Source organism: Oncorhynchus mykiss, chromosome 27, assembly GCF_057628025.1.
Source record: "Oncorhynchus mykiss isolate SJ-2025 chromosome 27, ASM5762802v1, whole genome shotgun sequence".
Taxonomy (NCBI): Eukaryota; Metazoa; Chordata; class Actinopteri; order Salmoniformes; family Salmonidae; genus Oncorhynchus; species Oncorhynchus mykiss.
The window spans coordinates 28,704,866-28,724,806 of NC_143048.1; the positions used below are offsets into that span (position 1 = coordinate 28,704,866).

General features: G+C 44.6%; 1 protein-coding gene across 1 annotated transcript; it reads left to right on the top strand.

Moving 5' to 3' along the window:
* Positions 1-9,103: 9,103 nt before the first annotated feature.
* LOC118964726 (uncharacterized) lies at positions 9,104-15,392 on the top strand. Its single transcript, XM_090223815.1, has 8 exons — positions 9,104-9,416; positions 9,764-9,821; positions 10,066-10,213; positions 10,309-10,345; positions 10,578-10,861; positions 11,110-14,659; positions 14,849-14,936; positions 15,202-15,392. Exons 1-8 carry the CDS (start codon positions 9,228-9,230, stop codon positions 15,351-15,353), a joined length of 4,506 nt encoding a protein of 1,501 aa, XP_090079941.1. The 5' UTR covers positions 9,104-9,227; the 3' UTR covers positions 15,354-15,392.
* Positions 15,393-19,941: the final 4,549 nt, after the last annotated feature.

Genomic DNA, 19,941 nt, shown 5'->3' on the forward strand with positions numbered 1-19,941 from the left:
ATGTTTCTAGAGACAATATCTCTCTCTTCATCACTCAATACCTAGGTTTACCTCCACTGTATTCACATCCTACCTTACCTTTGTCTGTACATTATACCTTGATGCTATTTTATCGCCCCCAGAAACCTCCTTTTACTCTCTGTTCCAGACGTTCTAGACGACCAATTCTTATTGCTTTTAGTCGCACCCTTATTCTACTCCTCCTATGTTCCTCTGGCGATGTAGAGGTGAATCCAGGCCCTGCAGTGCCTAGCTCCACTCCTATTCCCCAGGCGCTCTCTTTTGACGACTTCTGTAACCGTAATAGCCTTGGTTTCATGCATGTTAACATTAGAAGCCTCCTCCCTAAGTTTGTTCTATTCACTGCTTTAGCACACTCTGCCAACCCGGATGTTCTAGCTGTGTCTGAATCCTGGCTTAGGAAGACCACCAAAAATTCAGACATTTTAATTCCAAACTACAACATTTTCAGACAAGATAGAACTGCCAAAGGGGGCGGTGTTGCAATCTACTGCAAAGATAGCCTGCAGAGTTCTGTCCTACTATCCAGGTCTGTACCCAAACAATTTGAACTTCTACTTTTAAAAATCCACCTCTCTAAAAACAAGTCTCTCACCGTTGCCGCCTGCTATAGACCACCCTCTGCCCCCAGCTGTGCTCTGGACACCATATGTGAACTGATTGCCCCCCATCTATCTTCAGAGCTCGTGCTGCTAGGCGACCTAAACTGGAACATGCTTAACACCCCAGCCATCCTACAATCTAAACTTGATGCCCTCAATCTCACACAAATTATCAATGAACCTACCAGGTACCTCCCCAAAGCCTTAAACACGGGCACCCTCATAGATATCATCCTAACCAACTTCCCCTCTAAATACACCTCTGCTGTCTTCAACCAAGATCTCAGCGATCACTGCCTCATTGCCTGCATCCGTAATGGGTCAGCGGTCAAACGACCTCCTCTCATCACTGTAAAACGCTCCCTGAAACACTTCAGCGAGCAGGCCTTTCTAATCGACCTGGCCGGGGTATCCTGGAAGGATATTGACCTCATCCCGTCAGTAGAGGATGCCTGGATATTTTTTAAAAATGCCTTCCTAACCATCTTAAATAAACATGCCCCATTCAAGAAATTTAGAACCAGGAACAGATATAGCCCTTGGTTCTCCCCAGACCTGACTGCCCTTAATCAACACAAAAACGTCCTATGGCGTTCTGCATTAGCATCGAACAGCCCCCGTGATATGCAGCTGTTCAGGGAAGCTAGAAACCATTATACACAGGCAGTTAGAAAAGCCAAGGCTAGCTTTTTCAAGCAGAAATTTGCTTCTTGCAACACTAACTCAAAAAAGTTCTGGGACACTGTAAAGTCCATGGAGAATAAGAACACCTCCTCCCAGCTGCCCACTGCACTGAAGATAGGAAACACTGTCACCACTGATAAATCCACCATAATTGAAAATTTCAATAAGCATTTTTCTACTGCTGGCCATGCTTTCCACCTGGCTACTCCTACCCCTGTCAACAGCACTGCACCCCCAACAGCAACTCGCCCAAGCCTTCCCCATTTCTCCTTCTCCCAAATCCATTCAGCTGATGTTCTGAAAGAGCTGCAAAATCTGGACCCCTACAAATCAGCCGGGCTAGACAATCTGGACCCTTTCTTTCTAAAATTATCTGCCGAAATTGTTGCCACCCCTATTACTAGCCTGTTCAACCTCTCTTTCGTGTCGTCTGAGATTCCCAAAGATTGGAAAGCAGCTGCGGTCATCCCCCTCTTCAAAGGGGGGGACACTCTTGACCCAAACTGCTACAGACCTATATCTATCCTACCATGCCTTTCTAAGGTCTTCGAAAGCCAAGTCAACAAACAGATTACCGACCATTTTGAATCTCACCATACCTTCTCTGCTATGCAATCTGGTTTCAGAGCTGGTCATGGGTGCACCTCAGCCACGCTCAAGGTCCTAAACGATATCTTAACCGCCATCGATAAGAAACATTACTGTGCAGCTGTATTCATTGATCTGGCCAAGGCTTTCGACTCTGTCAATCACCACATCCTCATCGGCAGACTCAACAGCCTTGGTTTCTCAAATGATTGCCTCGCCTGGTTCACCAACTACTTCTCTGATAGAGTTCAGTGTGTCAAATCGGAGGGTCTGTTGTCCGGACCTCTGGCAGTCTCTATGGGGGTGCCACAGGGTTCAATTCTTGGACCGACTCTCTTCTCTGTATACATCAATGAGGTCGCTCTTGCTGCTGGTGAGTCTCTGATCCACCTCTACGCAGACGACACCATTCTGTATACTTCCGGCCCTTCTTTGGACACTGTGTTAACAACCCTCCAGGCAAGCTTCAATGCCATACAACTCTCCTTCCGTGGCCTCCAATTGCTCTTAAATACAAGTAAAACTAAATGCATGCTCTTCAACCGATCACTACCTGCACCTACCCGCCTGTCCAACATCACTACTCTGGACGGCTCTGACTTAGAATACGTGGACAACTACAAATACTTAGGTGTCTGGTTAGACTGTAAACTCTCCTTCCAGACCCATATCAAACATCTCCAATCCAAAGTTAAATCTAGAATTGGCTTCCTATTTCGCAACAAAGCATCCTTCACTCATGCTGCCAAACATACCCTTGTAAAACTGACCATCCTACCAATCCTCGACTTTGGCGATGTAATTTACAAAATAGCCTCCAATACCCTACTCAACAAACTGGATACAGTCTATCACAGTGCAATCCGTTTTGTCACCAAAGCCCCATATACTACCCACCATTGCGACCTGTACGCTCTCGTTGGCTGGCCCTCGCTTCATACTCGTCGCCAAACCCACTGGCTCCATGTCATCTACAAGACCCTGCTAGGTAAAGTCCCCCCTTATCTCAGCTCGCTGGTCACCATAGCATCTCCCACCTGTAGCACACGCTCCAGCAGGTATATCTCTCTAGTCACCCCCAAAACCAATTCTTTCTTTGGCCGTCTCTCTTTCCAGTTCTCTGCTGCCAATGACTGGAACGAACTACAAAAATCTCTGAAACTGGAAACACTTATCTCCCTCACTAGCTTTAAGCACCAACTGTCAGAGCAGCTCACAGATTACTGCACCTGTACATAGCCCACCTATAATTTAGCCCTATCAACTACCTCTTTCCCAACTGTATTTAATTAATTTATTTATTTTGCTCCTTTGCACCCCATTATTTCTACTTTCTACTTTGCACATTCTTCCATTGCAAAACTACCATTCCAGTGTTTTACTTGCTATATTGTATTTACCTTGCCACCAAGGCCTTTTTTTGCCTTTACCTCCCTTCTCACCTCATTTGCTCACATTGTATATAGACTTGTTTATACTTTATTATTGACTGTATGTTTGTTTTACTCCATGTGTAACTCTGTGTTGTTGTATCTGTCGAACTGCTTTGCTTTATCTTGGCCAGGTCGCAATTGTAAATGAGAACTTGTTCTCAACTTGCCTACCTGGTTAAATAAAGGTAAAATAAATAAAAATAAAAAAATATGTCCCACTGTCACACCCTGACCATAGTTTGCTTTGTATGTTTCTATGTTTTGGTTGGTCAGGGTGTGATCTGAGTGGGCATTCTATGTTGGATGTCTTGTTTGTCTATTTCTATGTCTGGCCTGATATGGTTCTCAATCAGAGGCAGGTGTTAGTCATTGTCTCTGATTGGGAAACATATTTAGGTAGCCTGGGTTTCAGACTGGTGATTGTTCCTGTCTCTGTGTTTGCACCAGATAGGACTGTTTAGGTTTTCACATTTCATTGTTTTGTAGTTTATTCATGTATAGTTTTCCTTTATTAAACAAACATGAATCATCACCATGCTGCGTTTTGGTCCGCCTCTCTTTCACCGCAAGAGAACCGTTACAGAATCACCCACCACAACAGGACCAAGCGGCGTGGTAACGGGCAACAGCTACAGCAGCGAAAAGAGGAATGGACATGGGAGGAAGAATTGGAAGGTAAAGGACCCTGGGCACAGCCTGGAGAATATCGCCGCCCCAAAGAAGAGCTGGAGGCGGCGAAGGCGGAGAGGCGCTGGTATGAGGAGGCAGCACGGCGGCGTGGAGGGCTATTCCACCTCGCCGCACTGGCAGGGCGACCGGGACCATTCAACCGGGTAAGGTTGGGCAGGCTCGGTGCTCAAGAGCTCCAGTGCGCCTGCACGGTCCGGTCTATCTGTCACCACCTCCACGCACCAGCCCTCCGGTGGCAGCCCCCTGCACCAGGCTGTCTCTCCGGCTCATCCTTATCCTGTCCAGCGCTGCCGGAGCCTTCCTCCTCTCCAGCGCTGTCGGAGCCTCCCGCCTCTCCAGCGCTGCCAGAGCCTTCCTCCTCTCCAGCGCAGCCGGAGTCTCCCGCCTGTTCGGCGCTACGAGAGCTACTCAGTCCAGTGTTGCCAGAGCCACCCGTCTGCCCAGCGCCGCCTGAGCCACCCGTCTGCCCAGCGCCGCCTGAGCCACCCGTCTGCCCAGCGCCGCCTGAGCCACCCGTCTGCCCAGCGCCGCCTGAGCCACCCGTCTGCCCTGCGCCGCCTGAGCCACCCGTCTGCCCTGCGCCGCCTGAGCCACCCGTCTGCCCTGCGCCGCCTGAGCCACCCGTCTGCCCAGCGCCGCCTGAGCCACCCGTCTGCCCAGCGCCGCCTGAGCCACCCGTCTGCCCAGCGCCGCCTGAGCCACCCGTCTGCCCAGCGCCGCCCGGCCCACCCGCAAGGGGCCGCCAGTGCCGCCAGTCTGCCAGGTGCCGCCAGTCTGCCAGGTGCCGCCAGTCTGCCAGGTGCCGCCAGTCTGCCAGGTGCCGCCAGTCTGCCAGGTGCCGCCAGTCTGCCAGGGGCCGCCAGTGCCGCCAGTCTGCCAGGTGCCGCCAGTCTGCCAGGGGCCGCCAGTGCCGCCAGTCTGCCAGGGGCCGCCAGTCTGCCAGAGGCCGCTAGTCTGCCAGGGGCAGCCAGTCTGCCAGGGGCCGCCAGTGCCGCCAGTCAGCCAGGGGCCGCCAGAGCCCCTCAGCCCAGAGGCGCCAGAGCCCCTCAGCCCAGAGGCGCCAGAGCCCCTCAGCCCAGAGGCGCCAGTTACACCGTTACACCCACAACCAACATTCAACCAGATATCAATGATTCAGTGTAAAATACATGTACTGTAACATAAACAGTATTTAATTTACAACCAATAAAATAATACATGATGCAGGACACTCAGTTATAAGGGAATTAACTGGTTTAACTTCTCAAACAAACACACACATTTCCATTTTCTGTGGATCGCCCATGTTTACATTTTACTGAATGCCAGTCTGACCGTTGACCTGTAGATGGCAATAAAGGTCTACTTTTGCTGCAGATCCACTTCTAAAGCTCAAACCTCTCTGGACAAGTAGCCAAAACATTTGTCCCTAGTGAGAGAGAGAGTATGTGTGTGTGGCAAAAAAAGGGAATATTGCACTACACTTTTATGATACAGATACATTTTGCATCCGGTAGCATAGCACAGCTGTAGTTTTTTCAAATGCCAAATGTACATGTAGCATGCTTCTGCCTACAGATGCTTTTCTGAGTGACTTGTGTTGTGAGAGAACCAGAATTCAAACATAAACTCCTGGATTACATTTTATAATATTGTCAGCTCTTTTTAGTAACATATGGTAGCATACATGTTTCACACGGTGGCAAGTCAAGCTAGTTAGTTACAAGTAACAACATTACATTATATGGTCAATGTTTGTGTGTATCCTCTTAGCGTTTACCTTCGACATCAACAAGCGACGCACGGGCTGGTCCTGCAGACTCCCACGCCCATGGCCCAGGAGAAGGCTGGGGGCCACCTGCTCACTCACGTCCCAGCCATCTCCTTTGAGACCGACTCTACTGTGGAGTGCACCTCCAAGAGGACTCCGGAAGAGAGGGAACGGGTGAAGGTTAAACTGGCCAACATGGCCTTGATGGGAAGGATCAAAAGTCTTGGCTGTGAAATGCCCATTATGTGTGATTATCGAATTGATCATTTTCCACTTTTGAAACAACAATGGGAAAGACAGGGTTTATAGCAAAGGTTGCTCAGATTGGGCTTTTGGAAAAATTGGGAGAATGAAAGTGCACTCCTGATTCAGAGAGAAAGATCCAGCTTAATCATCCATACCATTGTTTAAATTACAATAAAAAAACATTCAAACTGTTCCTGAGTTTTGAAAGACAGAGAAAGGAAAACATCATTATCTTCAGTCTGTTCACACCTGTTCACACAAGTCCTACTGTCCACAATCTCAGGGATCTTCAATACAAACACACCTGTTTCAGAAAACCTGATCACTTTCACATTCGAACAATGTTTGTAGGATACTTTTCAATAACTCAATAAATGTAAGTGTTGAAACCATACATAGCTGGTAACTTGAGCTCGGCAGAGTAGTTTTGACCTGTGTCCAGATGCAGTCATTTATGTTGTCTAAAGGCAATTTGTCTCTTATAACAATGTTATTTTTCTGAATAATCTAATTTAATTGACTGGTAGGTAGTCACTAACTATTTGTAGCATGTGTTCCTCTGTTTATTGATATTTACATGGTGTGTATGTGTTAAGATGTTAAGTAATTAATGTTGATATTATCCAAAGGGTTTTTAACTGAAATGTTAAATGTATTTCAAAAATGGCAGAATCAAACAGTATTGGAATAGTGACTTGTATTTTGCATCTAGAGGTGTAAGAATTTTAGAAGAATGCTATTTCATCAGTCAAATGTTGCACTGTTTGATAAGACAGGGTAAAGAAAACCTCCATTTTAATGAGTTTAGTTGTGAGTTTGACATTTTACCACAAGAAGTCACTATAATACTATACGTTATCAAACAGGGTTGTGCTGAAAATCAAATGAACCACAGCCAAATTAATTATTTGCAACTAAGATTAAAAAAGACATGTAAAACTTACTTTCTTGATAAAATACATTCTAAAATGTCAATATATGTGATTTCTGAGTATGTAGTGCACATATCTTTTTAAGGCCCAAAGCAGACGTTTTTATATCAATATCAAATCATTTCTGGGTAACAATTAAGTACCTTACTGTAATAGATTACGATGAAAATGGTCAAAAATGTATTTTTTGCAAAAAAAACTTTCTCAAGCAATAATTTTGCTAGGACTGTCTGGGAGTGGTCAGTGTGGAGGGGAAATTAAAACTTGCTGTTATTGGCACTCTCTTTGTCGTTGGTCTATAAACCAATTTACACATGGTGATGTCGCCATGGAAAGCCAAAACTCTCGCCCATGCAAACCTGCTGATTAGAAGGTGCTGTATAGATGTGAGAAACTCTCTTTTCATGGCACTTCAATATCGAAGTGAATTTTTCGTAGCAGGTTAGGAAACTGAGGTTAAGGTTAGGAAAAGGGTTAGGGTTAGTGAAAATGCTCTCCAAACCTTCTACGAAAATTACTTTGCATTGAAGTGCTGTGAAAAGAATGTGTCCCTGCTCAGGTGTTGCATGCATCAACCAATGGTTGTGTGCCAAGTCATCCATTGTGTCATCGACTGACAGATTGCTATAACATATGATGTGGTTAGCTGACACACAAAATACCTATCCAGGCAGTGTAAGATCTGGCAAGTGTCAGCAAGGCCTGGGCAGAGGAACATGCTCCGTATTTTCAACCAGAACTATCAGGAAGCAACCCATAAAACACATTTACAGTGTTAGTTTCATCAGCTGTTGTACAATATGAAATAACATTATTTTGACTTCACAGGGCCTTTAAATGTAGGCAAACAAGTTTTCGGCATTCAAACTAATCTACCCAGCCAGATTCAGCACCATGGACAGTGAAAATCAGAATACCTGCGATCTGACGATTAGAACAACAGTGCTATTTTAAGTGATTTTCAAGACACCCAAAGTCAATTTAAATCCACAACAAAATCTGCAGGATAAAAAGCAATATAATCAAACATTCAAATATGTAAACAGGCTATATTAAAGTGCACTAAACATAGAGACAGATTAACCATGGAGAACACGAAACATGATGACAGATTAACCAGGGAAGTGAATTTAACAGAGGTTAAAGCTAAAACAACAGAATCTGGGTACGTCTGTGTGAAGAGGTGTGGATTTGAATAGTACACAAGTAGGCCTACGCTATTTTTGCACTGTAAAACTTTTTTTTTTAAGTGTTATGTTTTCCCAGATTCATAGTGTTATGCAGCCCAGGCCTATCTAGGAAGGCTGGGCATAAATTGTTTGCTCACAGCATCCCATGATGACGTGGGCAACATAAACACTTAAACTCTGTAGATTAAAGTTAATAGTAATCAAAACTAATTTCACCACGAAAGGAAGTGCAATCGAAATGAATGAAGAAGACAAGGTAATTCTAGTGAGTTAATAAAATGACAAGGTGTTGCCTGTCAGCGTTGTAGACTACTGCCTCACAAGCCCGGGCTTTAGTGGCACTGGCATACGCGCTTGCTTCTGCACTGAAGGAGCCACCGAACGCGTCCGCGTTGCAGCTCTCACTTTCTCCCGCTACAGTATGTCCTACAATGACATATTTGGTGGGGGTTGGCAGCCAACAATAGGATTGGATTGGGACTAAATCAAAGAATAAAACGATATTGAAATGAATATTATTAACAAATATTTCCCAGAAGATTTTGGGTTCAACCTAAGGCTGACTAGGACAGATCAATCAACTTGATCCGACACAGTAAGCCTACATGTCATACGTAAGTAAATCCACAAGAGAGACAATATTGCAAAGGCTGGACCATGTTCGATGGAAAGCGTAGGGGTAGGCAATCGAAAACGTTTGACGGGGAAATTTCTGTCAATATTAGCTAGTCCTACTGAGTGGGCAAGTAACCTTTCCCGCGCTCTTCCTAAAAATACTATTTGTGATGTCATAAAGGTCTAACGTTCCATGACGTAGCATGTAGCCCTAAATTACAGTCCCTGCTTGCAATATTGTCCTCACTCTCGACCTGAACTCAACTTGAATGTAACCAACACAGACAAGGACATGCTTTTTGAGATATAAAATAGCTTGAATGGATGAAGAAAGGGTAAGCTAAATTACTTCATACAATATTGGGGGGAAAGTAAAAAAGGGTAAAGCAATATAAGCGGATATTTCTTGTAAAAAGCTATAACATATTGTAAAGCAAATGTACCATTCTTTATAAAGTCACCAGCTTAGCTCTGATATGGCTGTAGCTCTATTTATGATGTCCTCTGCACAGATCTACTATGACATTGACATATTATTACTTATTGGAATGTCTGTCCTTCAGGTAGCACAGAGGGAGGATGGTGATCCTCAGAGGGAAGGAAAGGAAGTTGTTGAGGAAGAACCGGTGGCCACACCCAAAGAGGAGGCCAAGAAGGGAAGGAAGGTAAGATGGCAGGAGTGACAGAGCACATAATAGGCCTACTGGGTTACACTCTGTACCTGATAGCAGTCATACCATAGATATCTATATATCTCAGATAACAACATACGTAGTAGCTGTTTTCAAAACGTGTTTTAAGAACTGCTTTGACCTGGCCCATAGCCTATTCATAAATTGTCTCAGAGTAGGAGTGCTTATCTAGGATCAGTTTTGCATTTGAGATCATAATGAATACAATTATTTGGGCAAGGTTGAGCCCACACCTTATCTGATGAACTTTATGTATACGGGCCCTGGTGTTACATGTCTGCCATCATTTGAGCTCTGGAATCTGTTCTGTTCTATCCTAGGCAAAAAGTAAGAGGAGTGGCAAGAAGTCAAGGAAGCTGGGCACTGACAACGATGCAGGTCAGAGATTTACCTCTGTAGTACTACATTGTTTCTCTATTCTGTCTGTGATGTGCAGGTTGTATTATCCATTTTCAATGAAACTGTAGTCTACTGTAATCAGTAAGAAAGGTCACATAGATAGCTTTATTAAAATAGGCCTATTCTAAAACCCTTAAACAATGAAATCAGAGTATTAAGAGATAAAACGTCTGATTTCTCTTTAATTTTGCTTCTACTTCCTCTACGGCAATCACATCTTTAGTCTCCAGGAATAAACACCTGGATAGAGGATCTGTAATTGAGCTCCTGGAGAAGAAAGCTGTTCAGGCTGCATTCGGCCCAGGCAACAAGGATGAGATGGAATACTCCTACCCAATCCTCATCTCATTCCTGCGCAATCTTACTGATGAGTATGTTAAAAGTTTTTCTGTAATGTTCAACATTTATGAAATATTGTGCAGTGGGAACTAAACACTAACTAAAACACTTATTTTAAATTGTCTAGGCAGTGGCAAATGATCTACAAAGGACTAAAAAACCCTGTAAGTTTCCCTACCTGCCTTTGACCTTTGATGTGTCAATGATCTGTTGAATTCAGAGATTAGCCATCAAGTCATATTCTGTTATTCATGTTCTCTGTCAGACTTCATCAAACTTTGAATTCAGTCACAGACAAGAATAACAATGTTGATCAAATGCATTCTGTTCGATCTAGAATACTTTACATCACAGTTCCATTGAAAAGACTGTTTTTGTTCTGTTTGTTCAAAACAGATGACGAAGGAACAGCTTGCCAAATTGTGCAAGACAATTGTAACCTTCATCGCACAGACCACCCTGCAGATCCTGCTGCCAGCCCTGGCCCGCGTACTTGGGGTAAAGGACTTTGCTGACGACGACACTGACTCACCCAAGAGGGGTGGCAGTGCAAGAGCCTTTGCTGCCTTTGATCAGGAAAGACTGGAGCTCATCCAGGAAGTTAGATATCTGGCGAAGAAAATGTATAAGGGCGGCACAGGGGCTCAACATCTCAGGTCCCTAACACCCTCTTCTAAGAGGTATGTTCCCCTCAAGGTTTTCATGTATGGATTTCACCGAGATCATCTATCCCAGTGTTAGCCAATGCAATTTACTCTATCTGATGTAGTACAAAATGTAATGTATCAGCCTTTGAGCATATTCAAATGAATGAGCATGTAAAGCGATCAAAAGGACATGTAGATATTTAGAATACTAAAATTACAACGCTTGACCGATTTGCCAAGTTAAGACAGGAATTATCATGCTTTGCTTGTTCGTTTTAAAGTTCCCAGACCTCAGTGAAAGTCCTCCTGGGAATGACAGAGGACAGAATCATCAAAAGTGTCCAGGAGCAACTGTCTGATCATAATATCCTGTCCTCTTGCCCACCTGAGCTGACTGTTGGTCTTATCAAGGTGGTGGTCGAACAGCTTAACTCTGCCCTCTCTGCGACCATCAGCAGAGCCATTTCAGGGCGGTCCTCCCCTATTTCTTCTGGTACCCAGGCCGCTGAACAAATGGTCAACATGGTCCAGAAATGTTTTGATGATCACACCACCCCAGAGGACCAGAGCTCTACCTCTGTATTAGAGTCATGCATTCCACCTGCAACAGAAGAAGTGATGACTGTTATCGCAGAGATGGTGGGTGAATTGGAAAAAGAAGATCCGGAATTGGCTAAGGTTTTTCGAGAAGTGGCTGTGAAAGTTAAAATGTTGGCATCTGGCAGTGACCTTGTAGTGGAGCACCTGGATGTTGAAGACTCTCCTGTTCCAGAGGAGCTGAACATAATATGTACATCTTGCAAAGCAATGATGCAAAATCTTGGCACTCTGTTTAGTGTGAAGTTCAAGACCAAAGCCTCAAAGGCTGTGAGTGAAATTCTTGTGAGAAGGTTAATGAGCGATATCTCTGGTATGGTTCAACCTTCTCATTCGTTTAGTACCACTCCAAGCTTGATGAATGCATCTAGCCCATCTGACAGGATCCTTGATTCTGCGGCCACTGAGCTCATACAGACCAAAGTAGAATCTGAGGCATCAAAAATAATTGATAACTTTGTTGAAGATGTCAAGGACATTGTGCAGTATGCTGAATTAGATCAGCCAACAAGCACCCAGAGAGATACCCAAGTGGGACACTGTACGACAAAGCGGAAACCCTTCCATGCAGCTCGTAGACTCTGCGAGAGACTTCAGGCAAAGCTGGAGACATTGTTCCTCAGAATGGGTGGAGCTCCAGTCCAAGGGGAAGAACTTATGGAAAAAGCTGACTCCAGTGCTGTGCTTCTGGAGCATACTGACTCCAGTGATCTGCCTGTTTCAATCCTGAGCTTGCCTTCCCCATGTAGGAGTGAATCCCCTATATCAGAACGTAGTTCATCTTCTTTATCTGATGGATGTGATTCAACTGACTCTGTAGGAGAGAAAACACCAGAGCAACCTGAAACCAGTAAGAGTGAGGCAATACTGCAAGTGGTCAACTCAACAGGACTTGGTTCTCTCCGTAAATGCCAAAGTGAGAACTCTCAACCATTACTGTCTCTCTGTGATTCCAACATGGTGCCTTGCACCAAAGAGGTCTTGTCCCAGATTGTGACCATGTATAGGTCAGAGGTGGCAGATTTGGAATGCACATCATCTGTTGCAGAGGGTTCCTCTTACAACTCCCTTGAAGTCTGTGGCTTTTTGGACAGTGTCATGTCTTATCTAGAAGACATGCCTGTGTCTGGTTCTTCATGGTTGGAAGGATTAAGAGATACTCCAGCCTCAGTCATTGAGAAACTCTCCAGTGAGGAGTTCCAGATGAACGCTACCAACGAAGTGCGAAAAATACTGATCAAATCAGTCAGTAGCTTTCCCAGCAAAGTCAGTTCCAGCCAGACAGATTCTCAGATGTTGCCAGCAAAATCAACAATTTCCTTAAGGCATACAGATATAACTGCTTTTGAAATCGTTGGATCAATTACAAATGACATGAAGAGCCTTTTCCCACCCACAGAGTCTTCTAATACTCTATGGCAGGCAGACTCTATGCTTCAACAGAGTGATGAGAAAACCTCAGAGTACACTGAGGCCACACCCAAAGGCTCACAGTCTGGTTTGGAAGTATCTGAGAAGAAGATCTGGACAACTGCAAAGACTATTTACCACAATGTGAAGACAAAGATGAGGAATTATTTTACATGGCAAAATCCAGTCAAAGCAACAACGGCTCAAGCCAAAAAGACCCTCAGCCATATTCTGGTTTCAATTCAGAAAGAGCTGTCAAAATCGGACCAAACGGTGACTGCGCTTTCACAAATAGAGAATGTGGTTGGAATGATGCTGAAGGATGTTGAAAGGGTAAGCAGTGAATGTGGTGAGGAACTGATCTATCAAGCGCCACAGCGTTCTTCCTCCTCGTTGTCATCCTCATCTGCCAGATCAAAGAAGTCAGAGTGGGAATTTTCACTCCCTGGCACTCCCATCTCTTCTGATTTACCAGAGAGTATTACTCAGCCCATTGTGAGATGCTCAGTCATCGACATGGGCAAATCTACTAAGCCAAAAACATTGGTGTGTGATGCCAGGGAAAGCATGTCTGCAATAGTGGATACCATCATAAAGGAGGTACATCCAGAGGAAGAAGGGGAGGTTGCATTCCACCCTGATCTAACAGCTGCAATAGCAAGACTGGAGGAGCTCATATCTCAGGGTAGGATTGGTGCTCTCTCACGTGATCTTACTCACCAAGTCAACCGCATCATTTCTGAGAGCAACTTGACCCCTCTGGTTCTGACAGTGGCGGCTGGAAAGAGTGCATCCGATACAGTCCTTACTGAGCTGAAGAGGAATGACAAGACGGTGGGGAAGCCCACAGCTTACAAGCTGGTTCAGCTTTTTGCAGAGGAGTCTGTGAAGCGCCTCTTGCTTCCTAGCCTTGTGCCCTCTACAGCTTCAATGAGTTTGGCTCAGGGAGTTAGTGTGCCGGCTAGCGTATCTGAAGATAGGATTTCATGTTCTTTTTCTACATCAGCATTTAGTGACACAGTCAGCCTGTTTACCAAAGTAATGGTAAGCCAGGTCATGGACTCTGTGGTTTCTGATGCACAAAGCAGAGGGTCATCTCCAACCGGAACTGTAACTGATATAGGCAGTCTACTGAGTGGTAAGTCCTACCCTCTGCCATCTTTCTCCGCCATCAGCATGACAACAAGTGGGACCTCCAATGCTGCACGAGGCTTTGAGGCCAACATAGATGCTGAGGAAAGGGATACCATCAGTTGTTTCGGTGTACCTCAGAGCATTGTTTGTGATCAGAATTCAACCAGCCCGGATGTTGCTTCGCTTTCAACCCCATCCACTGACAACTTAGTCGGTGATGATGACTTCACCGGCCTCATCAGCATGTTAGTGGTGAGACTTCTGTCAAAAATCCAAACCCAAACTGATCTGTACCCAACTGACGTCACACGCACGTCACAAGACCTGATTCCAAAAGTTATAGCTGCCTTCTGTGCATGGTCAGGCTGCTCTGAGACCCAAGCTTATCCCAAGAACCTGAAGAGTCACAAAGTATACAGCACCGTCTACAAACATCTGTTGAAGGAGTTTGGCTCAGAGAAAATACTCCAACTGGCCGTGTCGACTCAGGACTCCACTTTCAATAGGATTCTTGTGAAGTCATTGAGCAAGGAGCTTCTCCACAGTTGTAACGAGGCATCAAGAGCAGCCTCAAGAACATCTTTCGAAGCCACCAGGCCAGAAGCTCTTCTCATGGCTGAAGATGTGAAGGCTACCAGAGGGAAGCTGTCTTTCCTACAAAGGCTTGCCAGACTGAAATTCAACTTAAAGGTACATCACACTTATTTAAGTTAACAATTGTGTCAATGTGAGTAAACAATGTTATTTAGAGAAAATGTAAAACCATCCATTAATTCCAAAACCATTTATAAATCTTGTTGTGCTGGTGTGTAAGATGTGATCGTTATTACCGTGAGATTGTTCTGCTGTGACAGTTGTTTTGACATGTTTTTGTTTTAGCCATTCATGATGGGAAACAAGAAGGATTCCAATAAGAAATCCCGCCATTCTGAATCCAAAGACCAGACTACTGCTGAAGATATCATGTGTAAGTCCATACAGCAGGACATTTACTGTTTGAGATATTGGTGTACAAAGCTGCTATTGCAAAAATATTAAACCCTATATACAGTACATTATATATTATCGATAGTAATCTCTTATGTAAAATTATTTATAGTTTCCAAATCTCAAGATTCTGGTTCTCATTTATTTGTGAAAGTAATAATGAGTTGAAACTAAGAATACAATATACCATCATTTCTAAATGAAAGTGCATGTCAACTCTCTCTCTCTTCTGTCGCCCAACATAGTGGCACATCCTGCCACATTTGGACTCCCAGAGGGTCTTCCCTCCACCTCTCAACAGGAGAAGCCTCGCAAACGTCCCCTTCTAATCAGGATGTTTTCCACCATCTCCATAGGCCTATCCAAGCCATTCAAACGGTTTTCAAAGCAAGCTTAATACAACAATTTCCTTTAATACAGTAATATTTGCATTGAATTGATGGCCTTTGTCTTCTTTATTGTTGCCCTGTTAACACATTTGATTAGAAAATACATAGTATATTTAGTTTAGTTTATTATGCAGTCATAGTCACGGTGTAGGCTAAACAAAGTAATGTTGTCCTGAATAATGTATAGAACATGCACCCCCCCCCCCCCACCCACCCACACACACACACACACACACACACACACACAGTGTTATTCATTGAGCTCACACACATAGTACTTCAGATATGTCCCACTGTCACACCCTGACCATAGTTTGCTTTGTATGTTTCTATGTTTTGGTTGGTCAGGGTGTGATCTGAGTGGGCATTCTATGTTGGATGTCTTGTTTGTCTATTTCTATGTCTGGCCTGATATGGTTCTCAATCAGAGGCAGGTGTTAGTCATTGTCTCTGATTGGGAAACATATTTAGGTAGCCTGGGTTTCAGACTGGTGATTGTTCCTGTCTCTGTGTTTGCACCAGATAGGACTGTTTAGGTTTTCACATTTCATTGTTTTGTAGTTTATTCATGTATAGTTTTCCTTTATTAAACAAACATGAATCATCACCATGCTGCGTTTTGGTCCGCCTCTCCTTCACCGCAAGAGAACCGTTACAGAATCACCCACCACAACAGGACCAAGCGGCGTGGTAACGGGCAACAGCTACAGCAGCGAAAAGAGGAATGGACATGGGAGGAAGAATTGGAAGGTAAAGGACCCTGGGCACAGCCTGGAGAATATCGCCGCCCCAAAGAAGAGCTGGAGGCGGCGAAGGCGGAGAGGCGCTGGTATGAGGAGGCAGCACGGCGGCGTGGAGGGCTATTCCACCTCGCCGCACTGGCAGGGCGACCGGGACCATTCAACCGGGTAAGGTTGGGCAGGCTCGGTGCTCAAGAGCTCCAGTGCGCCTGCACGGTCCGGTCTATCTGTCACCACCTCCACGCACCAGCCCTCCGGTGGCAGCCCCCTGCACCAGGCTGTCTCTCCGGCTCATCCTTATCCTCTCCAGCGCTGTCGGAGCCTCCCGCCTCTCCAGCGCTGCCAGAGCCTTCCTCCTCTCCAGCGCAGCCGGAGTCTCCCGCCTGTTCGGCGCTACGAGAGCTACTCAGTCCAGTGTTGCCAGAGCCACCCGTCTGCCCAGCGCCGCCTGAGCCACCCGTCTGCCCAGCGCCGCCTGAGCCACCCGTCTGCCCAGCGCCGCCTGAGCCACCCGTCTGCCCAGCGCCGCCCGGCCCACCCGCAAGGGGCCGCCAGTGCCGCCAGTCTGCCAGGTGCCGCCAGTCTGCCAGGTGCCGCCAGTCTGCCAGGTGCCGCCAGTCTGCCAGGGGCTGCCAGTGCCGCCAGTCTGCCAGGGGCCGCCAGTGCCGCCAGTCTGCCAGGGGCCGCCAGTGCCGCCAGTCTGCCAGAGGCCGCTAGTCTGCCAGGGGCAGCCAGTCTGCCAGGGGCCGCCAGTGCCGCCAGTCAGCCAGGGGCCGCCAGTCAGCCAGGGGCCGCCAGAGCCCCTCAGCCCAGAGGCGCCAGAGCCCCTCAGCCCAGAGGCGCCAGAGCCCCTCAGCCCAGAGGCGCCAGTTACACCGTTACACCCACAACCAACATTCAACCAGATATCAATGATTCAGTGTAAAATACATGTACTGTAAAATAAACCGTATTTAATTTACAACCAATAAAATAATACATGATGCAGGACACTCAGTTATAAGGGAATTAACTGGTTTAACTTCTCAAACAAACACACACATTTCCATTTTCTGTGGATCGCCCATGTTTACATTTTACTGAATGCCAGTCTGACCTTTGACCTGTAGATGGCAATAAAGGTCTACTTTTGCTGCAGATCCACTTCTAAAGCTCAAACCTCTCTGGACAAGTAGCCAAAACATTTGTCCCTAGTGAGAGAGAGAGTATGTGTGTGTGGCAAAAAAAGGGAATATTGCACTACACTTTTATGATACAGATACATTTTGCATCCGGTAGCATAGCACAGCTGTAGTTTTTTCAAATGCCAAATGTACATGTAGCATGCTTCTGCCTACAGATGCTTTTCTGAGTGACTTGTGTTGTGAGAGAACCAGAATTCAAACATAAACTCCTGGATTACATTTTATAATATTGTCAGCTCTTTTTAGTAACATATGGTAGCATACATGTTTCACACGGTGGCAAGTCAAGCTAGTTAGTTACATGTAACAACATTACATTATATGGTCAATGTTTGTGTGTATCCTCTTAGCGTTTACCTTCGACATCAACAAGCGACGCACGGGCTGGTCCTGCAGACTCCCACGCCCATGGCCCAGGAGAAGGCTGGGGGCCACCTGCTCACTCACGTCCCAGCCATCTCCTTTGAGACCGACTCTACTGTGGAGTGCACCTCCAAGAGGACTCCGGAAGAGAGGGAACGGGTGAAGGTTAAACTGGCCAACATGGCCTTGATGGGAAGGATCAAAAGTCTTGGCTGTGAAATGCCCATTATGTGTGATTATCGAATTGATCATTTTCCACTTTTGAAACAACAATGGGAAAGACAGGGTTTATAGCAAAGGTTGCTCAGATTGGGCTTTTGGAAAAATTGGGAGAATGAAAGTGCACTCCTGATTCAGAGAGAAAGATCCAGCTTAATCATCCATACCATTGTTTAAATTACAATAAAAAAACATTCAAACTGTTCCTGAGTTTTGAAAGACAGAGAAAGGAAAACATCATTATCTTCAGTCTGTTCACACCTGTTCACACAAGTCCTACTGTCCACAATCTCAGGGATCTTCAATACAAACACACCTGTTTCAGAAAACCTGATCACTTTCACATTCGAACAATGTTTGTAGGATACTTTTCAATAACTCAATAAATGTAAGTGTTGAAACCATACATAGCTGGTAACTTGAGCTCGGCAGAGTAGTTTTGACCTGTGTCCAGATGCAGTCATTTATGTTGTCTAAAGGCAATTTGTCTCTTATAACAATGTTATTTTTCTGAATAATCTAATTTAATTGACTGGTAGGTAGTCACTAACTATTTGTAGCATGTGTTCCTCTGTTTATTGATATTTACATGGTGTGTATGTGTTAAGATGTTAAGTAATTAATGTTGATATTATCCAAAGGGTTTTTAACTGAAATGTTAAATGTATTTCAAAAATGGCAGAATCAAACAGTATTGGAATAGTGACTTGTATTTTGCATCTAGAAGTGTAAGAATTTTAGAAGAATGCTATTTCATCAGTCAAATGTTGCACTGTTTGATAAGACAGGGTAAAGAAAACCTCCATTTTAATGAGTTTAGTTGTGAGTTTGACATTTTACCACAAGAAGTCACTATAATACTATACGTTATCAAACAGGGTTGTGCTGAAAATCAAATGAACCACAGCCAAATTAATTATTTGCAACTAAGATTAAAAAAGACATGTAAAACTTACTTTCTTGATAAAATACATTCTAAAATGTCAATATATGTGATTTCTGAGTATGTAGTGCACATATCTTTTTAAGGCCCAAAGCAGACGTTTTTATATCAATATCAAATCATTTCTGGGTAACAATTAAGTACCTTACTGTAATAGATTACGATGAAAATGGTCAAAAATGTATTTTTTGCAAAAAAAACTTTCTCAAGCAATAATTTTGCTAGGACTGTCTGGGAGTGGTCAGTGTGGAGGGGAAATTAAAACTTGCTGTTATTGGCACTCTCTTTGTCGTTGGTCTATAAACCAATTTACACATGGTGATGTCGCCATGGAAAGCCAAAACTCTCGCCCATGCAAACCTGCTGATTAGAAGGTGCTGTATAGATGTGAGAAACTCTCTTTTCATGGCACTTCAATATCGAAGTGAATTTTTCGTAGCAGGTTAGGAAACTGAGGTTAAGGTTAGGAAAAGGGTTAGGGTTAGTGAAAATGCTCTCCAAACCTTCTACGAAAATTACTTTGCATTGAAGTGCTGTGAAAAGAATGTGTCCCTGCTCAGGTGTTGCATGCATCAACCAATGGTTGTGTGCCAAGTCATCCATTGTGTCATCGACTGACAGATTGCTATAACATATGATGTGGTTAGCTGACACACAAAATACCTATCCAGGCAGTGTAAGATCTGGCAAGTGTCAGCAAGGCCTGGGCAGAGGAACATGCTCCGTATTTTCAACCAGAACTATCAGGAAGCAACCCATAAAACACATTTACAGTGTTAGTTTCATCAGCTGTTGTACAATATGAAATAACATTATTTTGACTTCACAGGGCCTTTAAATGTAGGCAAACAAGTTTTCGGCATTCAAACTAATCTACCCAGCCAGATTCAGCACCATGGACAGTGAAAATCAGAATACCTGCGATCTGACGATTAGAACAACAGTGCTATTTTAAGTGATTTTCAAGACACCCAAAGTCAATTTAAATCCACAACAAAATCTGCAGGATAAAAAGCAATATAATCAAACATTCAAATATGTAAACAGGCTATATTAAAGTGCACTAAACATAGAGACAGATTAACCATGGAGAACACGAAACATGATGACAGATTAACCAGGGAAGTGAATTTAACAGAGGTTAAAG

Coding starts and splice junctions, on each gene's coding strand:
- LOC118964726 (XM_090223815.1), top strand. CDS start 9,228: ATGGCTGTAGCTCTATTTATGATGTCCTCTGCACAGATCTACTATGAC. Junction 9,417..9,763: donor AGGCCAAGAAGGGAAGGAAG/GTAAGATGGCAG, acceptor GTTCTATCCTAG/GCAAAAAGTAAGAGGAGTGG. Junction 10,346..10,577: donor ACAAAGGACTAAAAAACCCT/GTAAGTTTCCCT, acceptor TGTTCAAAACAG/ATGACGAAGGAACAGCTTGC.